This window comes from Schistocerca piceifrons, chromosome 4 (assembly GCF_021461385.2).
Source record: "Schistocerca piceifrons isolate TAMUIC-IGC-003096 chromosome 4, iqSchPice1.1, whole genome shotgun sequence".
NCBI lineage: Eukaryota > Metazoa > Arthropoda > Insecta > Orthoptera > Acrididae > Schistocerca > Schistocerca piceifrons.
Genome location: NC_060141.1, coordinates 408417609 through 408444334, shown reverse-complemented (window position 1 = coordinate 408444334; position 26726 = coordinate 408417609). Strand labels below are relative to the sequence as shown.

General features: G+C 41.6%; 1 protein-coding gene across 1 annotated transcript in view; it reads right to left on the bottom strand.

Moving 5' to 3' along the window:
- The window catches only part of LOC124795872 (L-lactate dehydrogenase-like), a 272185-nt gene extending 245887 nt beyond the window's left edge, over nucleotides 1-26298 (bottom strand). Inside the window, exon 1 of the mRNA XM_047259953.1 lies at nucleotides 26173-26298. Coding sequence (XP_047115909.1) covers nucleotides 26173-26298 — 126 coding nt within the window. The remainder of the gene's footprint in view (nucleotides 1-26172) is intronic.
- Nucleotides 26299-26726: the final 428 nt, after the last annotated feature.

Here is a 26726-nt window from a genome sequence, read left to right as displayed (position 1 = left end):
CGGAGTCAATCAGCTTTATCAGTCTTATGCAAGCTTTGATATCGCGAGCAACGTTTTCTTGATATTTTTCCGATACCCTAATTTATACTAAATGGGTACTGCACTATTAGTGATCTTTTTCATGAAAAGTTAAATGCATCAATTGCGGGTAAACGAGAAGACAATTGTTTTAATTTTTCTCAAGGAAAGTATTCTAAAATACTTTCTGAAGTGGTTTCTGCTAAAATTAAATGCAACACAGTTTTGGATTACAGACGATTAAAACGTTTTGATGTTTTAAAAATTAGCGATGAAGAGAAGTTAATTGTACCATACACTACATACACTATTATGTTACCAATGAAGAATTGTACAGTATACTATATGAAACTCAAATCAGAATAGCCCACGGAGGAAGAACACATATGCTTAAAGAGTTGCAAGTTAAATACAAAAATATTAGATATGAAGTTGTAATGTTGTATTTAAAATTTATGCAAACAGTGTCAAATGAAACACAGTGCACCTAAGAACGGTATTGTTGTGAAACCAGTGGATAGTTCTGAAATAAACTCAAGATGTCAAATTGATCTGATAGAGCTGCAGTCAAACAGGGATGGCGAATATAAGTTCACAATGGTGTATCAAGATCATTTAACAAAGTTTGTCCAGTTACGACCTTTGAAAACTAAAAGAGCTGAAGAACTAGCGCATCACGTTCTTTCAATATTTTTAACATTTGGTGCACCTGCAATATTGCAATCAGATCATGGTAGAGAATTTAGTAATCAAGTCATATCCGAAGTATGCGCTATATGGAAAGATGCTAAAATAGTTCATGGAAAGCCTCGTCACAGGCAAACACAAGGCTCAGTTGAAAGGGCACGGATGAACGATAACGATACAAATAAATGGTCAGATTTGTTCAATTTGCCAAGAACACTACATACCACGAAGGAATACGCCAAAGTCCTTATGAAGCCATGTTTGGCGTTAAAGCAAAAAGAGGCATAGCATCGTCTTTTTTGCCTGGCGAACAAATCGCAAATATTGAAACTGAAGAAATTGCCAATACTTCTGAAACCGAAGAACAGCTTGAAGAAACTGTTAATGCTTATAAAAAAAATTGAGCTGTGGTCATACAGAAAACCATATTCCAAAGAAAAATATTGAAGAGGATTTCTGCCGACTCTTTGTCAGAGACTCGGGGACGACCTGACGATTTGCCTTTACACAAACGATCTGTTTCTCGGAATTTTTCGTGCCATCGTCTAATGCTCTGTGCTGTGGGAGAATCCACACCATACCTAGTACGAAAATCACACTGAACCGTTATTACTGACCCACACTGCGCAAAACGTAGAACGTTTCTGTTGTCCCGACACCATTTTTACTAGAACTGAAGTGGGCGCATACTGCTGCTACCTAGCAGGAACCATGCAAAATTCGAGAGTTTGCTCTTTCCAACACTACGTTGTTCACGCACGTATCTCAAATAACATAATAGTTGCGATTTTTTACAAAATCTAATGATTCTTTTTGATACACCCCGTATATCTATCCTCTCGGGATCTAAATGCGTGGGGTCATTGACATCCTGCATAGCGTTGAGTACGGTCCTTCTGTAGCAAACTATTTCATATTTTCATGATGGTCGAGGGATCCCAATCAACGGGAGCAGCAATAAGGCAAAGCGATAAACTGTAGTCTCGAGAGGTCATGAACCTACCTCTGTGGAATCCCAACAGGTACTGGAAAAAGTTTCTTCTTTCTTCATGAGACGGAATACTGTCTTCTCACAAATAACCAACATTCAATTGTGAATACTGAATGAGAAACCCGCTGCTTAAGCTTTCCTTACACATAGGATATGAATGGTGTTACTTCTACCAACTTTGTGTGGTTGTGCTGAAATTCGAATAATTTGCGTACCAAACCACGTAGTACATTTCAGTTCAATATGAAGTTTGTTGCATATCGTTTTCACGATGTTGTAATTTTAATTGCCAACAGTATATCTAAACTGCTTTCCGGAAACCAATACACAGGCCGAAGATGGGAACACGAATTATAACGATCACGCTTTATTTGTCTTGTTGCTCACGAGAGAAATACCGTAAGCCCTGTTAGAGCGTTATTGTGGCCTTGAAAATACTTATCCAATCAAGATGGTAGCTGCACAGTGAGATGGACCCAACCCAAATTCGCGTGTGAGGCTGTTAGCAGCTTCAGCTAGCACGGCTTTGAGAATAATTTGGGCGGGAAATGCCCTTCTTGATGCTGACCTGGACAGAAGACCGACCATGTCACAAGAAAACTCTACACGCCCTGAATGAAGCTATCTGTGATTCGAGAGAGCATAAACTTTCCAATACTTGTCACAGTATACGGTGTTTATTTCCTGCTTAACAGCCAGCTTCATATCGGTTTCCTAACTTATTTTGCACACAGCGTGTCTCCGAAGTATTCGCAGGACGACCGTCACTTCGCCCACATGACCGTGACAGACAGTACAGTGTCGTTCATATTTATGACTTGGCGCTGGAGCACACCAATAGACGTGCCTGCGTCGGCGGTCCGTCCCATATTATGCTAGGAGGACAAATTGGATGCAGTGCCGTTGCCTCGGCTTCCGACGTCCAGAAACGACGAATGCCTTATACTGTAGTCCGATGAATATGTGAAAGCTGTCGCTGGGGGGAGGGTGGGAGGCGGTGCGTGTGAAAATCGTTTTTCCAGTGGAGGACCGCTTCAAACTGTTGTATTGTGACGGTCTCATACATGTCGGGTTGACTTCATTCTTGCAGTCCGATTGTTGACGGTGTAATGGACAAATGCCGACTCTGGTGGTTATGACGCCATTGGATATACAGAGTATTTAAAATATACTGATCAGATTTCACAAGACGATACAGAAAGACGGTACAGAAAGCTGGCTAAAGCCTGAAATAAGTTCTGCAGAAATTTTTACGAAGTCTCAGACAGTGTTCAGGAAAGACAGATTAGGCAGAATTGGTGGTGGAGTGTTTTGTGTCTGTCAGTAGTGGTTTATCTTGTAGTGAAGTCGAAGTAGATACTCCGTGCGAATTGGTATGGATGGAGGTTATACTTAACAGCCGAAGTAAGTTAATAATTGGTTCCTTCTACCGACCCCCAGACTCCGATGATATAGTTGCTGAACAGTTCAGAGAAAATTTGAGTCTCGTAACAAATAACTACCCCACTCATACGGTTATAGTTGGTGGGGACTTCAACCTTCCCTCGATATGTTGGCAAAAAAACTTGTTCAAAACCGGTGGTAGGCAGAAAACATCTTCCGAGATTGTCCTAAATTTTTCCGAAAATTATTTCGAGCAGTTAGTCCACGAACCCACGCGAATTGTAAATGGTTGCGAAAACACACTTGACCTCTTAGCCACAAACAATCCAGAGCTAATAGAGAGCATCATGACTGATACAAGGATTAGTGATCACAAGGTCGTTGTAGCTAGGCTCAATACCGTTTCTTCCAAATCCACCAGAAACAAACGCAAAATAATTTTATTTAAAAAAGCGGATAAAGTGTCACTAGAAGCTTTCCTAAGAGAGAATCTCCATTCCTTCCGAACTGACTATGCAAATGTAGACGAGATGTGGCTCAAATTCAAAGATATAGTAGCAACAGCAATTGAGAGATTCATACCTCATAAATTGGTAAGGGACGGAACTGATCCCCCATGGTACACAGAACAGGTCCGAACGCTGTTGCAGAGGCAACGGAAAAAGCATGCGAAGTTCAGAAGAACGCGAAATCCCGAAGACTGGCTAAAATTTACAGACGCCCGAAATTTGGCACGGACTTCAATGCGAGATGCCTTTAATAGGTTCCACAACGAAACATTGTCTCGAAATTTGGTAGAAAATCTAAAGAAATTCTGGTCGTATATAAAGCACACAAGCGGCAAGACGCAGTCAATACCTTCGCTGCGCAGTGCCGATGGTACTGTTACCGACGATTGTGCCGTTAAAGCGGAGTTATTGAACTCAGTTTTCCGAAATTCCTTCACCAGGGAAGACGAATGGAATATTCCAGAATTTGAAACACGAACAGCTGCTAGCATGAGTTTCTTAGAAGTAGATACCTTAGGGGTTGCGAAGCAACTCAAATCGCTTGAAACGGGCAAGTCTTCAGGTCCAAATTGTATATCGATTAGGTTCCTTTCAGATTACGCTGATACAATAGCTCTCTACTTAGCAATCATATGCAACCGCTCGCTCACCGATAGATCTGTACCTACAGACTGGAAAATTGTGCAGGTCGCACCAGTGTTTAAGAAGGGTAGTAGGAGTAATCCATCGAACTACAGACCTATGTCATTGACGTCGGTTTGCAGTAGGTTTTGGAGCATATACTGTACTCAAACATTATGAATCACCTCGAGGGGAACGATCTATTGATACGTAATCAGCATGGTTTCAGGAAACATCGTTCTTCTGCAACGCAGCTAGCTCTTTATTCGCACGAAGTAATGGCCGCCATCGACAGGGGATCTCAAGTTGATTCCGTATTTCTAGATTTCCGGAAAGCTTTTGACACCGTTCCTCACAAGCGACTTCTAATCAACCTGCGGGCCTATGAGGTATCATCTCAGTTGTGCGACTGGATTCGTGATTTCCTGTCAGGAAGGACGCAGTTCGTAGTAATAGACGGCAAATCATCGAGTAAAACTGAAGTGATATCAGGTGTTCGCCAGGGAAGCGTCCTGGGACCTCTGCTGTTCCTGATATATATAAATGACCTGGGTGACAATCTGAGCAGTTCTCTTAGGTTGTTCGCAGATGATGCTGTAATTTACCGTCTAGTAAGGTCATCCGAAGACCAGTATCAGTTGCAAAGCGATTTAGAAAAGATTGCTGTACGGTGTGGCAGATGGCAGTTGACGCTAAATAACGATAAGTGTGAGGTGATCCACATGAGTTCCAAAAGAAATCCGTTGGAACTCGATTACTCGATAAATAGTACAATTCTCAAGGCTGTTAATTCAACTAAGTACCTGTGTGTAAAAATTACGAACAACTTCAGTTGAAAAGACCACATAGATAATATTGTGGGGAAGGCTAGCCAAAGATTGCGTTTCATTGGCAGGACACTTAGAAGATGCAACAAGTCCACTAAAGAGACAGCTTACACTACACTCGTTCGTCCTCTGTTAGAATATTGCTGCGCTGTGTGGGATCCTTAGCAGGTGGGATTGACCGAGGACATCGAAAGGGTGCAAAAAAGGGCAGCTCGTTTTGTATTATCGCGTAATAGGGAAGAGAGTGTGGCAGATATGATACGCGAGTTGGGATGGAAGTCATTAAAGCAAAGACGTTTTTCGTTGCGGCGAGATCTATTTAAGAAATTTCAGTCACCAACTTTCTCTTCCGAATGCGAAAATATTTTGTTGAGCCCAACCTACATAGGTAGGAATGATCATCAAAATAAAATAAGAGAAATCAGAGCTCGAACAGAAAGGTTTAGGTGTTCGTTTTTCCCGCGCGCTGTTCGGGAGTGGAATGGTAAGGAGATAGTATGATTGTGGTTCGATGAACCCTCTGCCAAGCACTTACATGTGAATTGCAATTCTCACTAAAGTGAATGGCAAGGGGGTCATCGGATCACTTTGATTAGAATGAAGACAGAAAGTTGTTTCAAATTTTAACCTGTGCACCGGACTACAAAGCTTATATTTTCAATAGAACCAACCGCCTGATGACCTTCTTCAGTGCGGATGCACACGATTTGCCTGAACTCTTACCGATCTCGATGGATTGTCTGCCGCGAGTAATGGGTATAATGTCAGGGGCACTACGAATGTAGTGTGTGGACTTTAAGTTGAAAATGTGGGTCTCACTGGGAGTGTGCCAGCGATAAATCCCTGCAGTCGCACTATCATCTGTGTCCTCGGTGGCTCAGATGGATAGAGCGTCTGCCATGTAACCAGGAGACCCCGGGTTCGAGTCCCGGTCGGGGCATACGTTTTCAACTGTCCCCCTTGATGTATATCAACGCCCGTCAGCAGCTAATGGTACTGATTTAACTGTAATTTCATTCTAGAGAGCTGCACGATCACCAATGGTATGTCCGAAAGAACAGATGCCATCTTCATATCGTTTAAGGCTAACCGTCTGATGACCTCCTTCAGTGCTGATGCACACGATTTGCCTGAACTATTCCGGAATTCCGTGGATGATATCTACGCTTTCATAGATTGCCAAAAAATATGCAACACATTCTTCACAAAGATTTTGCAAGCTGGCGCTGGATGTCGTCTGTTGTAACATTCTCTGCCAGTTCCTCTTGTACTTTATGTCAATTTGACGTGGGATTGTTAGTGACAACTGAAAAAAGAAACATCAGTTGACAACAAAAGAAAATAACTGATACCCAAACACTAACCGGCAACGAACTCAAAACAAACTGCCTGTATCAAGATGCGGACATCTACCAGAGATGTGTGGATTTATTGAAGTAGTGAGCTACGTGATGGTTCTGTCACTTCAAAGTGTACCAACACGTTCTTGACTTATTAAACATGCCTGATCTTACTTGCAGTACATCTGCCAGTACGTTGCACTCCTTCCTATGAACTCTGATTATGATTTGTTTTAAAACGACAACACTCTGGGAGAAGCTGGTACACCAGTAAATGAATAAAAAACAAATCTGGTAAAATATTAATATAATGTTGAGGCCCAGTGCCCTCCAACTTTATAGGTCTACATTCGTTACAGCAATTGCACGAAGTTACAAATGCTTTGACCATAATTCACGGAGCTCACGTGAATGAGCTTGTTGCTCTCGACTAGACAACCCCGATATTCAAGAAAAAATTACTTGCACTGGAACTAACACTACTAAGTTGGATTCTGTTAGGAAGTTTGTGTGGCACAACCGCACAACAAGTATTACAAACAAGGGAAGCTGCAGCACTGGTCGTATAAATTTGAAACCGCTTTTGTATTACTGTATATTGATTTCAATCACAGAGTGATCATCTTCAGAGAAAGACTAGGTCCAGTGAACTCTTATAACCATGCACAAAATATGACATCAAACATAGGTGTGTATAGTGGAGAACATGCCAGCAAGCATGCTAGTCCTTATACGCAACAATAATATAAAAAAAGGTTTCAATATAGACGGCAAAAGCTGAATTTTCTTTTGATTGCATATGATTATTGCTACCTTCTACGCAGGAGTTCTTAGCACAACACTAGGGTATTTTAGGAATTACTGACACCTAATAGTCCAATATTCTCCTGGCACAAAATTATAAAATAATCTATCCGTAGCAACCAAGTGATCATCAGTGACAATAAAATCAGAACAATGGAGCAGTAAACACTGGAATTATCCAACTTACTGACATGAACTGGACCCGCCAGCCATTTCTTCAAATTGCGGAACGAATAGTATTCCGAGGGAGCCAAGTCTGGAGAATAGGGGTATGTGAAACGAGTTGGAATCCTATTTCCATTAATTTTGCGACCACAACTGCTGAGGTGTGTGCTGGTGCATTCTCGTGATGGAAAAGGACTTTTTTGCGGTCCCATCGCAGGTGTTTTTCTTGCAGCTCGGTTTTCAAACGGTCCAATAACGGTGAATAATATTCACCTGTAATAGTTTTACCCCTCTTCAGACAGTCGATGAGGATTATCCCTTGCGAATCCCAAAAGACAGTCGCCATAACCTTTCCGGCCGAAGGAATGCTCCTCGCCTTTTTTGGTGCAGATTCTTCCTTGGTAACCCATTGTTTAGATTGTTGTTTGGTCTCAGGAGTACAGTAATGTATGCATGTTTCATCCACAGTGACGAAACGACGCTTAAAGTCCTAAGGAATCCTCCTGAACAGCTGCAAACTATCCTTGCAACACTATACACGATTCCGTTTTTGGTCAAGCGTGAGCAATCGAGGAACCAATCTTGCGGATAGCTTTCTCATGTCCTCATGTTTATGCAAAATACTATGTACCCGATCATTCGAGATGCCCACAGCACTAGCAATCTCACGCACCCTAACTCTTCTGTCATCAATCACCACATCATGGATCTTATCAATGATTTCTGGAGTCGTAACCTCCACAGGACGTCCAGAACGTTCAGCATCACTTGTGCCCATATGGCCACAGCGAAAATTTTGAAACCACTTATAAACTGTTCTAGTCGAAGGTGCAAAGTCACCGTAATGTTTATCAAGTTTCTCTTTAGTCACCTGAGGCGTTTTACTTTTCATAAAGTAATGTTTAATCACCACACGAAATTCTTTTTCTTCCATTTTTTGACAATCACTCGACTTCCTTGATTCACACGAATGCCAAACACAAAGAAATCGGCCAATATGGCTGAAACTTGGTGTGCATTCTTTCCAAAGATGCTACTAACTAAACATGACCTCTATACGCGCCGGCGGTGCCAACTCTCGGACATTGCACCCTCGTATAGTGAATACTGTAGTTTTCAACTGAGATAGGTTGGGGTGGAATGTTGTACCTAGATGATAGTACAGAGAGAACAATTATAAAAGTGACAAACTTCAGAGACGTATTCCTGACTGAAAATGGATGAAAAACAGGTCCTACGAATATGTGTCTGGAAATGGACGATGTGCGTGCAACGACAACAAATCGTCTTGGAGCATAGTACAGAGCTGTATAGCATTCACGACACAACATATGCTCAGAGCATAGTTTCCATAGGATTGCAAGTGATAGGGATAGTATCGGTTCTCATGCAGGATATACGTAATCGTACTTTGGCTTATACCATGTTGGCAGACCTCTTGCCTCGAGATTGTACTAGGTTTCGTCTCAATATCCTGTAGAACCCGGTCCTCCAAAGCTGGTTTAAGCACGGTCCACCACGTCTCTCCACATTCGTCTGTCTGAAAGGGGCCATGGTTACACAAACGCCCAAAAAGGGCTTGAAACATTGTGTGTGAGGGTACTTGTTTTCGTATAGCCGTGCTGTCTTTTCGACGGTTTCCATATGCTTGACCGTACACAAACACCATCTCGGCTTGTTCCGACATGAATGCCCGCCCATTCTGCTGCTTATAGTACGTTGCGTCAGTCCCACAGCCTGCAAAACAGAAGAAACACACGTACTTGGTCAGAGGAAGTGTCATTCGTCAACGCCATCTACCATGAAACGATTTATTAATGTTCACCCTGTACAATAAATTTGGAGGTTTTCGTAATTTCGACCCCGTGCACTTCCCATTTTTGTCCTAAGGACACAATTTATAACTCTTATTTAACACTGATTTTGTTTGCTATTTATGAAGATTGTTTCACTTCTTTGATTTGGGAAAAAGCAAGGTGAGAGAAACGGATTCGTTGCACAAAATGCTTTGTTTGTGACCCGAAACATGCTGTTTATCTACTAAGACATACAAATTCATTTGGTACACAGCTTTGAAACGCTGAAAAAACTTGTTAAGATTTTTCATTCGTGAGGTAGTAGGGAAATTGCCTCGCACTCTTAGAAAGGAAAATCAGATTTAAATTAATAGTATTTCAGAGAATTTTTGTGGGGGACTAAATTACGAACACTTTTCTAGTATTTCTGTTTCTGCAGTGTTAATGTTTGTGTCAAATACTGGCGTTAGTATGTTGCAACAGTTTTATTGTACCTTGGCTTCAAGTGAAGCATAAATTGAGAAATATATGGATAACAATTTGTAGTTTCCGTAATCTTTCACAACTTATACAGGTCCTAAAGTACTAAGTTGACGAAATTTGAGCCCCCTACCTTACCTACTGGATAGCCTACGTGGGAACACAGGATATTTTTTGGTCGGTATTTGACTGTTTTTAGAATCACATGAACGAACACGCACAGACACCGCCATATCGATCTCTGCCATATTCTGCAGGTTTTGTTGTTGCTGGATATGAAGTTGTGTTTTCTGAATCATTTGTAAATATTTCGATTTCTACACATTTTGGTGCTTTAGAATACACTAAAACTATTTAGGATATATTGTTAATTTTTCAGTTGCAGAATTTTACGACAATTAAAACTCTTTATATTGTCAAACTAGTTAAATAACGTGTGAATGCCAAACCCATACTTCGCAAGCTGTGCAGCATCTTATACTTTGAAACAGAAGACAGTCTTTTACCATCGAAAGTGAAGTATTTACAAATTAATTGACTTTAGTTAATGTCTTAAAAATTTTACTTATCTTGAAAATGAAAATTTGTGTTAGTTTACAACGGCTTCAGTTTCAAAATGCACCTAGCTAGTAACTGGTTTTTCGTAATACTTCTGATTAATTTGATCTCTCTTACTGATTATTGGCGTGTAGCAGATTAAGAATGTAACAGGTAGATGGCTAAATACAGTGTTAACAAGATTTTTTTCAATTGCAACTGTTTTAAATTTCAATAATTTGTTCCTGAGTACATGACCGTCATGTACCTTAGAACATGTTTTTACATCTGAAAAAGCATTAATTTGCCGAAGTAATGTTAGTCATTTCAGAAAACGTCTACATCATATAACAATTGAGAGACATGATTTAAAAATAGAACAATAAAATACATTAAATTTCTGTTACAGTTGGCTAGCTTAAGTCTGGCCAGCCTCACACACACTCACCTACTTACTTTACGGCGAGGTGTCCTTTGAAGAAAGTATTTTTCATCCCTAAGGTATGACTCTGAAAGATCTCCAGAATTCCTATTTACTGCCCCCACAAACTCGCCAATGGTTTTCATCGGACACAAATTTTCTTAGGTAGAGTAACAGGATTGCAATACGTTGTATACGTTGTATAGTGTCGATGATCCAATGCTAAAATTATCTCATTTTTTCCATTACCAAACTACCGTCGCGTGTAAATATATTGTTTCTTATACAATTCAGGTAGTTTCTCACATTTTTTGGCAGCATATTTTGTCGTGCCCGTGATTTCATCCAATTACTTTGGATATTCTGCGAGTTCCGTTTCTGCCATGCAGACTGCCTCAAAACCACATCACATTCGCACTTCCCCCATGTGTGTTACTTCGGTTTTATTAGAGGGATTATTTTGTTTGTTGTCTAGACGAAGTTGCTTCCAGGTTATCTCGTTTGGGACTCCAACTTGTGGATGAACTATTTGCTCCTGAGCTTCTCTGTGTCGGAGCTGTTGACATTTCTCTGCTGGGATTTCCTAGTGTTACAATAAAGTTGTTTAACCTCTATCTATAACTAGAGTCGAGAATGGCAAATATCAGAACGTTCTGAATCACCCGTTTGCTTTCTTTCCGACAGTGACATGGTCTGTTTCGAAATCACCAAGGTTAGGGTACGAGGACGTCTAAGTTTTCTTTTTCCTCAACAGGTGTCTGAAGAAAGTTGATTTGATGATTAGACTGAATGCCTTGCAAATCTTTATGAGTATTTCTCCATTTCGATTTGTTCTACGGTGAGAAGGATACTATCCTACCATATTTTGGAATTTTCTCTCTTTAAAGTTTTGTACTTGAAGATCCCCAAACAGAATGACCATAAGCTTTTCTGAAATCTTACTGATAACACCTTCCAGTTCCTTACAAAATTCATCTGCTCCACCTGGGTTTGTGTTGTTAGTCTGAATGAGTGCAGCATGCACATTTACGATGGTGTAGATTTTCTTCATACTTCGAAAGTCAGGGTTTACATTCAGCTGTTCGAGCAGGAAAAGTCTGTGACATAATCTAGGAACATTTTGCCGACAATAATCCCTGAACCAAGAAGTGGTCTACACTTCACCACGCGCTTGCCAAATTCAGCTTTAAGGGTCTTGTAACACAGAGACTCAGAAGCATATTCATGAGCAAATCTTGTTCCTTGAACTAATGCTATTGGCGTTTGATGTTGTGAAAGTTTGTAGGTGAGGTGTTTCAGTTTATAATGCAAGTATAGATATTATTTTATTCAGTTTTATCCATTATGAAATCATTGTTGTAAGCCTGTGTCCGTAAAACAATGAACTTGGCATTCAATAACATCTATTGCAACCAGTCACGATATTTCTTTATTGATTTTCCTCACGAAGCGTTTCGACAGTAATTTTCATAATCAAGCGTATTTCTCACGTACTATGTCATTCAAGGGCGATGTTTGCAATTTTTGAGCTGCTGCATTATTCTGGTGTCTTTGCTGTAATGTAAACATGCACGATTTTGTAATTGCTAATGGATCTTCTTCTACAGATAATGGCAAATTTTGAATTAATCTTAATTGACAATACTTTACGACTGACAATACGTAACACTTCTACGTGACTTTTTGGTTGACGATACGTAACGTGTTTTTGTGACTGCTTATGTGTGTTTTCCATTGTTATGTGTGCTGTAGATGTGAACTCTATAAGTGATGTGCAATACCCTGCCAGTTCAAAAACTCCGAGCCTGCATTAATTGAAACTAGAGGAAAGTTAAGATGGTGGTTTTAATGCTTCCGATGTTCTACACAGTGTCCTCCCATTTCAGTACAGAGCACAGAACGTTCATATTACCACCTGAAACTGTCTGAAAAGTCCTCCTTTGGGATGCTGTTCAACTCGCGCATCACATTGGTCTGAACGTCGGTTACGTCGTCGAAGTGTTTAATATTCACGTGAATTTCTGCACTTTGTCGTTTTGTGTTAAGTTCGTATTGATAACATGAGGTCTCGTCATCCGTGAGGAATTTCTTTCCACAAAGGAATTGTCCGTGTTTTAGATTTCAGCCAAGTCGTAGTAGGCGTACACGCGTCGTTGTTTTTGTTCAGGAATCAAGATGCGAGGGAGAAACTTTGCACACACATTTTTCTTCTTCTGAACATTCTGGAGAATGTCTTGAATGCTTTACTAAAAGACGTTGCTCCACTGCGATAAGTGACACAACAACGTTGACACTCTACGGTTCACGCCCACTACATAACACTGCCTGCTCGCAACTGACTGATCGAATGCACACCCGTTGTTCACAGTTCTTAGTTCACGCTGCCACCGTAGTTACTGAGCTGACGTCACTTTTACGTCAGGAATAATATCAGTCTGGAAACGTTTTGGACGGACGGTGTATCTGTGAATTTCTGCATGACACTACAACAAATCAGTAAGTGAAAGTTACTACCAAATTCGCCTTCATCAGTAGAGAAAAGTGCACTAGAAATAAAAAGATACGCCTGTTTACATCTCAGTAACGTCACCAGAATACGTCAGATTCACACATCGCAAATGTCACGCGTAGAAATCTCAAAATACACAAAAAAAGCACCTTTCGATAATCAGAATTACTTTCCGAAGCGCCTTGTGCGGGGAATGAATAAAGAAATCGTGACTGGGAGCAGCAAATGTTATTGTGTAATAAATGAAACTTTAGACATTATTTTTTTAAATATCCAGTTTTTAATGCGTACTATATCGATAGCTATCGTCATCTTCATCATCTAAAAGCTGTAACGTATGTCTACAACTGCCCTCTCCTATTTTGTTTTGTTCGCTATATTTCTTGATAATTTTGGCACTTTATTACTTCTAATAGGTCTTGGGCCATTTCTTTTCTGGCCTCATCTTGGTTTTCTCCCTAAATATTGTCTTTACAACACGCCTGTTAAGACTTGTCAAAAAAAATGTCCAAAAAGTAATTCTTTCCTTTTTTGAATAGTTTTAAGATGTTTCTCTGCTCTTTTATCTCTTTCAGATTATCTTCATTGTATTTTCCTTATGTCAAGATGTTCCTTGATAGCCTTTTCCAAAGACAAATTTCCATCGCTTGTAAGCACTTTCCGCCTGTCAGCATCATATCCCAAATTTCACAGCCACACTCCAATAAACATACTAAAAATTTCTTTCCTCTTTCCTATACCAAATCACTTGTTCACTAGTAGTGAGTTTCAGTTAATGCGTTTTATCCTGATCTTCATGTTCTAATTCCACTCTGTAGCAGAGTGTGTGTTAATTTGATCATCCTGGCAAATTAAAACTGTGTGCTGGACCGAGACTCAAACCCATAATAATTAGCTTTTGCGTCAAATGCTCTCGTGTCCTGGCCGTGGTAAATTTTTAAACAAAGGTGCCTGTTCCACAACCATCTCTGTGAAATTGAAAATACATAAAGACGAAAAAATAGTTTCTAATGCTTTTTAACTTTAAGAACTTTTATTAACCATTTTTTATAAAAGATCGGCAGTAAAAAAAGTTGTATTTGCTACGAAAACTGGATTTTTGTATGTGATATCTAATTAGAAATAAGTAGACTTATGTATCCTGATTGAACGAAAGAAATAATGACCGAAACGAGACCTGAAGCAGTGATCCAGTTTCGAACGTACTGATTTTTTTATCTTTATGCATTCTACACTGCACGGAAATGCTCATAGAATATGCACCTTTGTTTAGAAATCTGCATCGGCTGGGAATGGAAGCCAGGACCTGTCGAAAAATCCTTTTTACTCTGGGATATTAAAGATATTTGATTATTTTTCTCGAGAATTTTCGAGAGCTGTATCGAAATGCATTAGGAAATCGATATTTCAGTTCTGAACTTCGCGAAACATAAATATAAAAAAGTACAAAACTCCGTCGCCACGTGGTCTCCTCGTGGGCTATCTACACTCCTGGAAATGGAAAAAAGAACACATTGACACCGGTGTGTCAGACCCGCCATACTTGCTCCGGACACTGCGAGAGGGCTGTACAAGCAATGATCACACGCACGGCACAGCGGACACACCAGGAACCGCGGTGTTGGCCGTCGAATGGCGCTAGCTGCGCAGCATTTGTGCACCGCCGCCGTCAGTGTCAGCCAGTTTGCCGTGGCATACGGAGCTCCATCGCAGTCTTTAACACTGGTAGCATGCCGCGACAGCGTGGACGTGAACCGTATGTGCAGTTGACGGACTTTGAGCGAGGGCGTATAGTGGGCATGCGGGAGGCCGGGTGGACGTACCGCCGAATTGCTCAACACGTGGGGCGTGAGGTCTCCACAGTACATCGATGTTGTCGCCAGTGGTCGGCGGAAGGTGCACGTGCCCGTCGACCTGGGACCGGACCGCAGCGACGCACGGATGCACGCCAAGACCGTAGGATCCTACGCAGTGCCGTAGGGGACCGCACCGCCACTTCCCAGCAAATTAGGGACACTGTTGCTCCTGGGGTATCGGCGAGGACCATTCGCAACCGTCTCCATGAAGCTGGGCTACGGTCCCGCACACCGTTAGGCCGTCTTCCGCTCACGCCCCAACATCGTGCAGCCCGCCTCCAGTGGTGTCGCGACAGGCGTGAATGGAGGGACGAATGGAGACGTGTCGTCTTCAGCGATGAGAGTCGCTTCTGCCTTGGTGCCAATGATGGTCGTATGCGTGTTTGGCGCCGTGCAGGTGAGCGCCACAATCAGGACTGCATACGACCGAGGCACACAGGGCCAACACCCGGCATCATGGTGTGGGGAGCGATCTCCTACACTGGCCATACACCACTGGTGATCGTCGAGGGGACACTGAATAGTGCACGGTACATCCAAACCGTCATCGAACCCATCGTTCTACCATTCCTAGACCGGCAAGGGAACTTGCTGTTCCAACAGGACAATGCACGTCCGCATGTATCCCGTGCCACCCAACGTGCTCTACAAGGTGTAAGTCAACTACCCTGGCCAGCAAGATCTCCGGATCTGTCCCCCATTGAGCATGTTTGGGACTGGATGAAGCGTCGTCTCACGCGGTCTGCACGTCCAGCACGAACGCTGGTTCAACTGAGGCGCCAGGTGGAAATGGCATGGCAAGTCGTTCCACAGGACTACATCCAGCATCTCTACGATCGTCTCCATGGGAAAATAGCAGCCTGCATTGCTGCGAAAGGTGGATATACACTGTACTAGTGCCGACATTGTGCATGCTCTGTTGCCTGTGTCTATGTGTCTGTGGTTCTGTCAGTGTGATCATGTGATGTATCTGACCCCAGGAATGTGTCAATAAAGTTTCCCCTTCCTGGGACAATGAATTCACGGTGTTCTTATTTCAATTTCCAGGAGTGTATGTACTAGAGCTTTACTTCCGCTAGCCCTTCTCTCCTACCATCCAAACTTCACAGAAGTTCTACTGCATACCTTGTAGGATCAGCATGAAGTTTCGTACTAGCGCACATTCCGCTGCCAAGTGGAAATCCATTCTGGAAACAATTCCTTAGCCCGTGGCTAAGCCATTTCTCCTGAATATCGTTCCTTTCAGAAGTGCTAATCTTGCAAGGTATGTGGGAGAATTTCTGTGAAGGTTGTAAAGTACGAGGGAGATAACACCGGAAGTAAGGCTGTGAGTGTATCGCCACTTTTTAAAAAAAAATTCCTTGCTCTGTGTAAATACGCTGGCTGACAAAAGAAAGTGAAGGACCCAGAAGACTTGGTCCGATGTCAATGTGACTTCGTACACATACACATTATCGGCGGGTATGTAAATCATTAAAAAGTTGCAATTCCGTATGGCAGGTAGAACGGCCTCCAGAGTGTGCATTAGTACTGTTCATGTGTAGTGTTCTTGGAAAAAACGACATTTTGTCAATGGAGTGAGTGATTGACTATTTTGTAAAAATTTTTTGTTTATTTATAGTCGCAATCATATTGTTATGACACAGTCATAACCGGTTTCAGCCATACAATGACCATCTTCAGATTCTATAACAATACAAAAGAAAATTTATATTAAAACCTAAAAATAAGTGCAATACTTAACAGGCTTATTAGTAATCGAACTGAATTTATGCGAAATACAAATAGTTCATACCTAAAGACGCATAACTGAACACAGGTTCATGCGTTGTCAAACTAGCTATAAAATGTAAAACATCGGTCTTATATAGATATAAAAATTTGTTAGATTTTTCCCCCCTCTTTGCGCTATATGCGCTCGTCCTCTATAAGATAGACTTTATTTTTCAAAAGCCTAAAATATGACAAATTTACTATTAATATTTAGGTCAAATGTTTATAAAATTTAAAATTACAGAACAAATCGTTAAATCAGTGAACAACATTTCAGAACAAGGAGAAAACATTGCTATAGATGAAAATAGTAGTAGCACTTGTAGAGTGTATTTCTGACGCCCGCCGGAAGGCCCCATCCTCAGCTGAAGCACGTATGCAGTAAAACCGTATCGCTCAGGAGAAATGGTTCAAATGGCTCTGAGCACTATGGGACTTAACTTCTTTGGTCATCAGTCCCCTAGAACTTAGAACTACTTAAACCTAACTAACCTAAGGACATCACACACATCCATGCCCGAGGCAGGATTCGAACCTGCGACCGTAGGCTCAGGTGAACAGATCGTCGTAAATGTTGAAGTAGGCGTCTGTTGTAGATTAATTCTGTTCATTGAGGAGTCTGTCAGGTTCTCTGCGTCTCGTAACATAAATCTCCAGCTGTTCTAAAATGTCTAATCGTTTACTTTTTGTAACTTCTTGTAGAATTTGAAGCTGTTCATCGATATTACCAATATTATAATCCTCCTTTTGCGTATGTGAGCCCAGCTCTGTCTTATTACTGGGATAAGTGTGTTCTTTAAACCTTACCTCACAAAGGTCCTGCCTGTCTGTCCGATATAGCATTTTTCGCATTCATGACATGATATTTTGTAGACCCCCGATTTACTATATTTATTACTTTTCCGTGGCAAGTTATGATGCACTGGTCTTTTTAAATTATCGGAAGTCGTAAATGCAATTTTAACCCCGTTTCTTCGGAATATGTGTTCGATTTTATCTGATGTTTTGCCTATATATTTCATAGTGGCGTACTTACCCTTTTCGGATGTCGGTTTTACCTGCCGTTTCTCGCTCCTTTTTATCTTCTTTTTAATTTTGCTATGTACGGAGTTAACTATATCTGGGTCATTTGCAAGGGCGGCCTGTCTTAATATGTCAAGTTCTTTTTTCACTTCAATTTGACATAATGGAGGTCTTACTATTCTGTGTAACAATGAATAAAAATATGCATGTTTCTCACGTAGTGTGTGATTGTGGAGTGGGTATTAATAATCACGTCCGTACATTTTGGTTTCCTAAATATTTGGAACGCATGCCTACCATTTTTGTTATGAATCGTCAGATCTAGGAAATTTAGTAGAGAGTAGCCAAAAAGATAAATAGGCAAAACATTACATAAAATCGAACATATATTCCGAAGAAAGGGGGTTAAAACTGCATTTACGACTTCCGATAATTTAAAAAGACTAGTGCGTCATAACTTGCCACGGAAAAGTAATAAATATAGTAAATCGGGGGTCTACAAAATATCATGTCATGAATGCGAAAAATGCTATATCGGACAGACAGGCAGGACCTTTGTGAGGTAAGGTTTAAAGAACACACGTATCCCAGTAATAAGACAGAGCTAGGCTTACATACGCAAAAGGAGGATTATAATATTGGTAATATCGACGAACAGCTTCAAATTCTACATGAAGTTACAAAAAGTAAACGATTAGACATTTTAGAACAGCTGGAGATTTATGTTACGTGCCGCAGAGAACCTGACAAACTCCTCAATGCCAGCCGAAGTGGCCGTGCGGTTAAAGGCGCTGCAGTCTGGAACCGCAAGACCGCTGCGGTCGCAGGTTCGAATCCTGCCTCGGGCATGGATGTTTGTGATGTCCTTAGGTTAGTTAGGTTTAACTAGTTGTAAGTTCTAGGGGACTAATGACCTCAGCAGTTGAGTCCCATAGTGCTCAGAGCCATTTGAACCATTTGAACTCCTCAATGAACAGAATGAATTTGCAACAGACGCCTACTTCTACATTTTCGACGACCCGTTCACCTGAGAGAATCGTTTTTACTACAAGCGTGCTTCAGCTGAGGATGCAGCCTTCCGGCGGTCGAGTATTGCATTGTCTAGTGAGAGCCGCAGCAGACGTCAACAACCTTTAAGGCGGAGGATCGTGCCAGTCACCTGAAGCAAAGCACTACACTCGTCGTCCTGCCTGTGTCGTCCCTGCCGTACTAATGGACAACGGCATAAACAGGCAACAGCCGGAAATACACCGGCATCGGGCGTCAGAAATACTCTCTACAAGTGCTACTACTATTTTCATCTGCAGCAATGTTTTCTCCTTGTTCTGAAATGTTATTTTACTGATTTAACGATCTGATCTGTAATTTTAAATCATATATATACATTTGACCTAAATATTATAGAATCTGGAGATGGTCATTGCATGGCCGAAACCGGTTATGACTGTGTCATAAGAATGTGATTGCGTCTACAAATAAACAATAACTTTTTACCAAAAAAATTTTAGTGTTCTTACCAGGCTTGGAGGGTATATTATGCACCAAGTGTATAGTAACCCCTTCACATGCGCGTCTGTCCGTCGAGAATTAGTAATGGACTTGCTGCACATTCTCTCTCATAGTGCATCACTGGTAGAAACCTGACAGCAACAGGACTGGGAATTACCGTCGCATGCGTATGCTGCCATTAACACCAAAACACTAACGGCTGTGTTCCGAGGGATGCTGTGATAGTGAAGCATGGACTTTTGATGAATAGCGTAAGTGATGAATCACAGTTCTGTTCTAGCTCGGATGACCATCCCCGGGGAGTATGTCGGCGACCTGGCGAGAGGTACAATTCCTCCGATGGTTAGGAGAGTCACAGCGACGTTATTCCTGGAGTCATTGTATAAGAAGTCATCAGATCACGGTTCATAGTGACTGAGGGAATGGTGATGGCACAACGAAACATCACACATATCCCGCATCCTCCAGTGTAACCTGTCATGAAACAATATCGTGGTGCCTGTTTTCAAGAGGACAACGCTCGACCACAAATGGCACCTGTCTCTATAAATTATCTGCGTGACGATAAGGTGGCTACCAAGATCCCCTGATCTCTCTCCGATTGGGCATGTGTGGAACCAACTCGGACGTCAGCTCAGCGCCAGTGCCAAATTACCTACTTCTACATCAATACTGCGCGTGGTGACGGAACTCACGACTCCAGAGAGTACCGCACCACAATCGATAAGCCGCACTCGAAACACTCGTAGCTCAGCAGCTGGGGTGACAGTACGAACTACGCCGAGGTCCGCCAGGGGCCGCAGCTGCCAACCCATGGACATCATGGATGTATGTGGATAGCGATTGAACCATGCCGAATCCCTGAGCTACGGCGAACAGTTCTCTTCAGTGCGCCGAGTCGTGTACAGTCTCCAGTTACCGCCGAGTCTACAAGCTGCTGTGTTCGTCCGTCCTCTCCGAGACTTAGGCATCGTAGCCCGGCTCAGGACTCTACGTAGGCATCACTGAGAGGCACAGTGACAGGACTTTAATATTTTGACGGACTTGTGAAGTTGAGTATTTCTTCATACTTAATAAATATCAATTTATTACTAATTGTTGGGAAACTTTATGATTGAAGATAACGTACGCCGTCACCCTGCTTTCCCAACACTCCGCAATTCATCTGACGGTGTGTGTCGGGAGGGTAATTCTCGTACCACTATCTGATTCTCCTTCTTTGTTCCATTCGCGAATGGCGCGTGGCAAGAATGAGTGTCAGTAAACCTCTGTATAGCTCTAATTTCACAAATTTTCTAGATGTAGTCAACTCGCGAATCGTATGTGGAAGGAAGTAATTTCTTGTCCGACTCTTCCCAGATCGTACTCTGTCGGAATTTCAATAGTAAATCTCTCCGCAATGCACGACACTCTTATAACGTCTGCCACTGGAGTTTGTTGAGCATCTCTGCAACGCTTTCGCGCCGACTAAACCACCCTGTGACGAAACGCACTGCTCTTCGTTGGATCTGCTCTATCTCTGCTATTAGTCCTACCTGACAAGGGTCCCAGAGCGATGAGCTGTATTCAAAAATCGGTCGAACAATTGTTTTGTGTGCCACTTCTTTCGAGACTGAATCACATTTCCTCAAGTTTCGTCCTATGAATCTCATTATGATGTCTGCTTTTCTCACTACTTATTTACCTGCTCATTCCATTTAGGACGTTCCGGATGGTTACTCCTAGATATTTCACAGTAGATACTGTTTCCAGCAGTTTGTCATCACTGGTGTAGTTGCACAGTAGTGGATATTATTATCTATGAACGCGCAATGTTACATTTATTAACGTTCAGTGTCAACTGCCAGACCGTTCACCATTCATTTATTCACTGTAGGTAATTTTGCAAATCGATACTGTCTTCTGGCGTAGCTACCTTCCTGAAGACAACCGCATCATATGCAAATAGCGTTATGGAGCTTTCGATAGTTTCTACTACATCATTTATACACGCTGTAAACAATAACGGCCCTATCACACTTCTTGAAGTACTCCTGTGGTTACCTCTAAATCTGTCTATTTAGCTCCGTTGAGAGCGAGTTTGAGTTCCCTTTGCAAGGAAGTCTTGAATCCAGTCGGAAATGTGCTCCGATACTCGATGAGCTCGTTTTTTTTTTTTTTTTTTTTTTGTCACTAAATGGTTGTGCGGGATAGTGTCAAATGCCTTCCTGAATTCAAGGAACACGGCATCCACCTGAGCGCTGTTGTCTACGGTGCTGTTGATCTCATGAAGGAACAGAGAGCGCTGGGTTTCGTAGAATCTCCGTTTGCGTAATCCATGTTGAATTTTGTAGAGGAGATTTTCCTTCCCCAAAAACTTCATAATTCTTGAGCATAAAACATGATCCACAATTCTGCAACAGATTGTCGTCCGCGGTATAGGTTTTATAATTATGTGCATCTATCCTACGACCCTTCTTGAAAGCGGGGATGACCTGCACTTTTTTCCAGTCGCTAGGCACATTTAGTTGCTCCAGCGACGTGCGATAAACTAGTAGGGGTACAAGTTCTTTCGCACAATCTGTGTAGAATCTTCCAGGTATCTCACATGGTCTTGATGCCCTTCCACTATTAGGCGATTGTAGTTGTTTTCCTATTCCGCGCTCGCTTATCTCAATACCTGTCATTTCAGTGTTCATACGATAATAATTGATTATCCAGGATATCAAGGACCTGTTACCACAGTTGTGGCCTCAACAGAGGATACGACGGTTAAATGACACCCTTCCCAACTGAATCGGTGCACGCATCTTAGCCAGAAAGCGGTACAACGTCATACTTAAAAGCGGGCTCATATTTCCAAGTTCTTTGTCAATTTGACTCGGTTCTCAACATATGAAGTTTCACTCGCTCACTTCTCTCCTTATGGGTATTTCGCCTATCTTATCAGGCAGTGCAACTGAAGTGGTCGGCGGAAGAAGTGTTAACCCCACGAGCGCTTATTTTGAGATATTGCGTATTACGTGTCCGCTTAAATTCGAAAACAGTAACATAAACACGATAAGAGAAGACAGTTTAATAGGAGAGAGTGCTTTAGTCGATGTATAGGGAATTACTACCTACCAACATGGCTTGCATTCGACAGATAAAGTGATCAGTCTAATGCTTGCAAAATAGAGTGTTTGTACATTATTCAGTCGACCACTTCAATTTGAAGGATGTGTTGATAACGGTTAATCTTTGAATCAACACTTGTACAACGTTGTAGTTGAAAGTTCTTTGTACCACATTTACTTGAAAAAAAATTAGCTCCATTGGTAGAGTATCTGCCCACGAAAGACATAACAGGTTCAAGTCGCGGTCCAGTATATAATTTTAACCTGTCAGGAAGTTCCAGATGACCGCTGCAGATTGAAAATTCATTCTGAGGCCTACTTAACAAAATTTATTATCTTTATCAATTTTATTTCTTCCAATTTCGTTGTTCAGATGCTCTCTTTTTTCTTTGTCCTTTCTATCATAGTATTGGATTTTTTTCTATTAATTGAGGCGCTTAAAAACAAAGATTTGACAAACTCACGATTTTGAGAAAATGGGCTACAAAGTTTGTATCAAATTTAAAATTCTATGTTCATTTGTTACATTGCTTACAGTAACTATCGTAAGTAGTTGTTATTAATGAACTTAGGTATTCAGTATCAGTGAATTAAATTCATCACGTTGTGCTCAGTAATGTTTTTACCAGTAATCTAGTTACTTTTTACACCCTTCTGCCTCGAAGGATATTACTTACACCCCTTTGACTTACATTAATATCAGATCTGGAATCAGCCACAATAGTGTAATACCATATTCGGTCCCATTTTAACATATTATATTAATCCACTCACATAACTTTTTTCGATTGTGCACATAATACAGTGACTAAGGCAAATGAATAACAATGTTACATCCAGAAACAAAAATTTCCAAGCACTCTCTTGGCACATACACATACAAACACTCCCTTTTGTCTTTATCAAGGGGAAATGCCTATTCCGAGTCCCACACAATATCATGAGAAGGCAATGCATCGCTACCAGATCATGTGCTTGACACTCCATTTGCTTGTGATCTCCTATATCTTTTGAAAAGAGATGTTTTTGATATACGCTCAAGATCTTTATGGAATAGATTGTAAATTGGAGGCACAATTAGAAGTAACTGCTGTAGATTCCGATATTTCTCTGTTATAACAGATACATTCAACGTACTATCGCTGACCTTCGGCGTCCTAGGTTTCATGATCTTCAGTCAATGGAATCAAAATTCATGTCATAACTGAGGGTAGTCTTACAAGTCATCATTCCATATAGGAGTCACCTGAAATAAGGAACTTGTGGTCAATGGCATTCAATAAGGCACCCTTTATGGTGTACATCGGAAAATTAATGATGCTTTTCTTCTACTTTTGCCCTTGCATTGTCACTAAAGGCGATGAGGGCTCATTTATAGGCTGAGGAAATTGTTGTACATACCTCAGAAAAACATCACTATTAGCATTTTCATTGCCTGTTGTCCATTATCTCAGTTGTTAACATGATCACCTCCTTTCATTCTTCTACTTTAATGTTTTGAATGGAAGGACACTTTCTAATCTGCCAAATTCTAATGCAACAAATCACCTGATTACATCAGTTTACAAAACAGTGGGAACCCAGGACCTGTATGTGCAATTGCATCGCTTTGCATCCAAAGGAAAAACACTAGTTGTAAAGTAGTTCTTAAAATGCCCACTAGGAAGCAGTTCAATTCACCACATATAACTATATCCCATTGGCACAAAACAGATTGGTTCCTTCGTTACAATATGATACACATATCTCCTAATATCCAATATTGTCACTTACACGCATTTGCTTCTAATACCCTCAATCGTAAGTTCAAAATATTTCATAATTATATATTCGGTGTCTGTTCTTTCGGACATGTCAGAAAGAACACACACCATTTTTGATCATGCAGATATATATGAACATGTAACAGAAGAAAGGAAGACGTTAGCTACCATTGAGCACTGAAATACATTAGTTGGGAAAGTTGAAAATCTACACCGGACCGGATTCATGACATCCAGTCTTACAAATTTACTGTCTCTGATGGACACACGTCCAGATCATCCGCTCTCAAAACTCCGCCATCTCTCTCCCACATCCACCACTGCTGGCGGCTCACCTCCAACTGCGCAACGCTACGCGCCGTTAACAGCCAACTGCCCAACACTACAACAGCGACTATTTCAACAATGCCCACCAGCTACAGACTGTACACAGCACAGCCAGTGATTTTCATACAGAGCGCTACGTGACGTTACCAATATAAAAACCTAAACAGCCTACTTACAGTTTTCGCATTCAAAATATTAAATCAGAAGACTGGAACAAACGTGAATATGATCGATAGTGAAGGAAGATGGATGAGCTTTACTGTATTCAAATTTTAACGTGATTTTTCTTCACTTTACAAGTGGTATTTTCGGTAGCCTGCAAATAATTTCAAATTGTGTCAAGAAAAACTGTTTGTGATCCTACATCAAGTAAATGACTATGACCATATTTTTTTCAACAAAACGAGTTAAGATATAAATGTGAAACTCTTCAGACACTTGTTCTGTAGTATCTTGATAATGAGGAAATCACAAAAGTCGAAGTGATCCTAACGCAAGTGAGCTTGGCTGGTATGATACGAAATTCTTCCTTCGTAAGCAAGTAAATTTTGCCATTTTCTTTGTCTATGGCACAAGCATCAGATAACAACTTTTCAAGAAAATGAGGAAGAAGTACAAGCTTTGGTAACATGTTTATTCTACACTTACGGCACTTGTAACAGAAATTATGTATGACAAAACAGAGCGTATTAGTTAGTCCGGTTTAGCTAAGAAGAAGGCGACGTCAGGTGTATGAAGGGGTGCTGATACAAGGCCTTTGAGGCTGCTCTGGGCGGGGAAACTAGGGCAAGGATGCTTGTGCTAGGTTGTCTGGAACTGACCACAAACGATCAAGTCAGTCTGTACTGTCTATCCCTATTTAAGAATATTAGCTTTCGATCTTCATATTCCTCTTCGTAGTCTGATGAGGAATTTCCAGACCACCTAACTTTCAACATGGCGAAGGGCTAGTTAGTTCTTTTGATGGTCCTACCCAGGGTGGGCTTTTGAAAGTGACCGTATCTCCACTTTACGCTGAGTTTTTTTTTTATGTAGTCCTAGGTTGTTCTGCGGAAGTTATTTCTTGATTTCAGCATTTGTGAAGCCTGTCGAATGCCAAATAGCGTGCGTTGTACAGATGCGGAGGACTTCAGGCTCTCTTTGTGGCTCCCGTCCAGTTGCCGATGGAGCAATTCAGGCGGTAGAGCTTAAGTATAGGAGTAGGTTTTACGGAGCTAGAGATATTCTGCACGATTCGCTGAACGCAATATGAACTTGCTTAGCATAGTGTTTTATCAAACAGGAGAGGCGGAATAGCCAGTGGTCAGTGCTCTTATTTTGCCGTTTGAGAAGAATGCAGGAAATGATGAGAGAGGCAGTGAAAATGTTAATAGTGATGGCTTGCTGAGGTAAGTACAACTTCCTCAGGCTGTAATGGTCATCATTGCATTTAGCTACAATGCAGGGGCCAGAACAAAAACTACGTTAGTAATGTGTGGGTAAGTCGGAAATTTGAGTCCGTTAGGGACCGTGTCCGGATGGCCGAGGCGGCCAAGGCGACCGTTCGCGAGAAACGGAAACCTCTGGGTACGAGTCCCGGTCCGCCACAAATTTTCAACTTTCCCCACTGACAGATTTCAGTGCCCAATATCAGGTAACGTCGTCCTTTCTCGTGGTTCAGATTTCACAACTGCTGAAAATTTACAAAGCAATATAAACTGAGACACTTGTAGAAAGAGTTGGGAGCGACGCGACTGACCTCCATCATGATGGAGAAGGCGCAGGCCATGCCGACGGCTCCGGAGCCGACGACGGTGACCTTGGAGCCGGCAGTGGGCGGCGGCGGGCTCACCGTCGTCATCAGCGCCTTCCTCATCATGCTCATCTTGCCGGCCTGCAAACAGACATCTTTATCGCAACTGCGATACGGTTGCGCTCGCTTGTTGAATACCTAATGACTCTAATGTATCGCTCCGATTATGACTGATTTACGTTTCCTTACATCTTAATTGGGACTTTAGACCAGAACGAGGAGCACGCCCGCCCGCCTCGTAAACAGCGGGCGACATGTTTACATCAATAGCGTTAATAATTACAGAGCGCACGCACTAATTTAACGGCGCGCGTACGACATTACTTACAATTCGGGTTGCAATTTCGAAAGGAGCAAAGCGTAACGGCTCCCAAAGGAATGTATTTTATGCACCGCCAACATTCGGCAGCGGCTAAAAGGAGCTCCGCCGAAGCAATGCTTCCGCGCAAGCTCACCCCCTAAAAAAAAAGGCTCACAGATCATTAGGAGACAACGTAGCA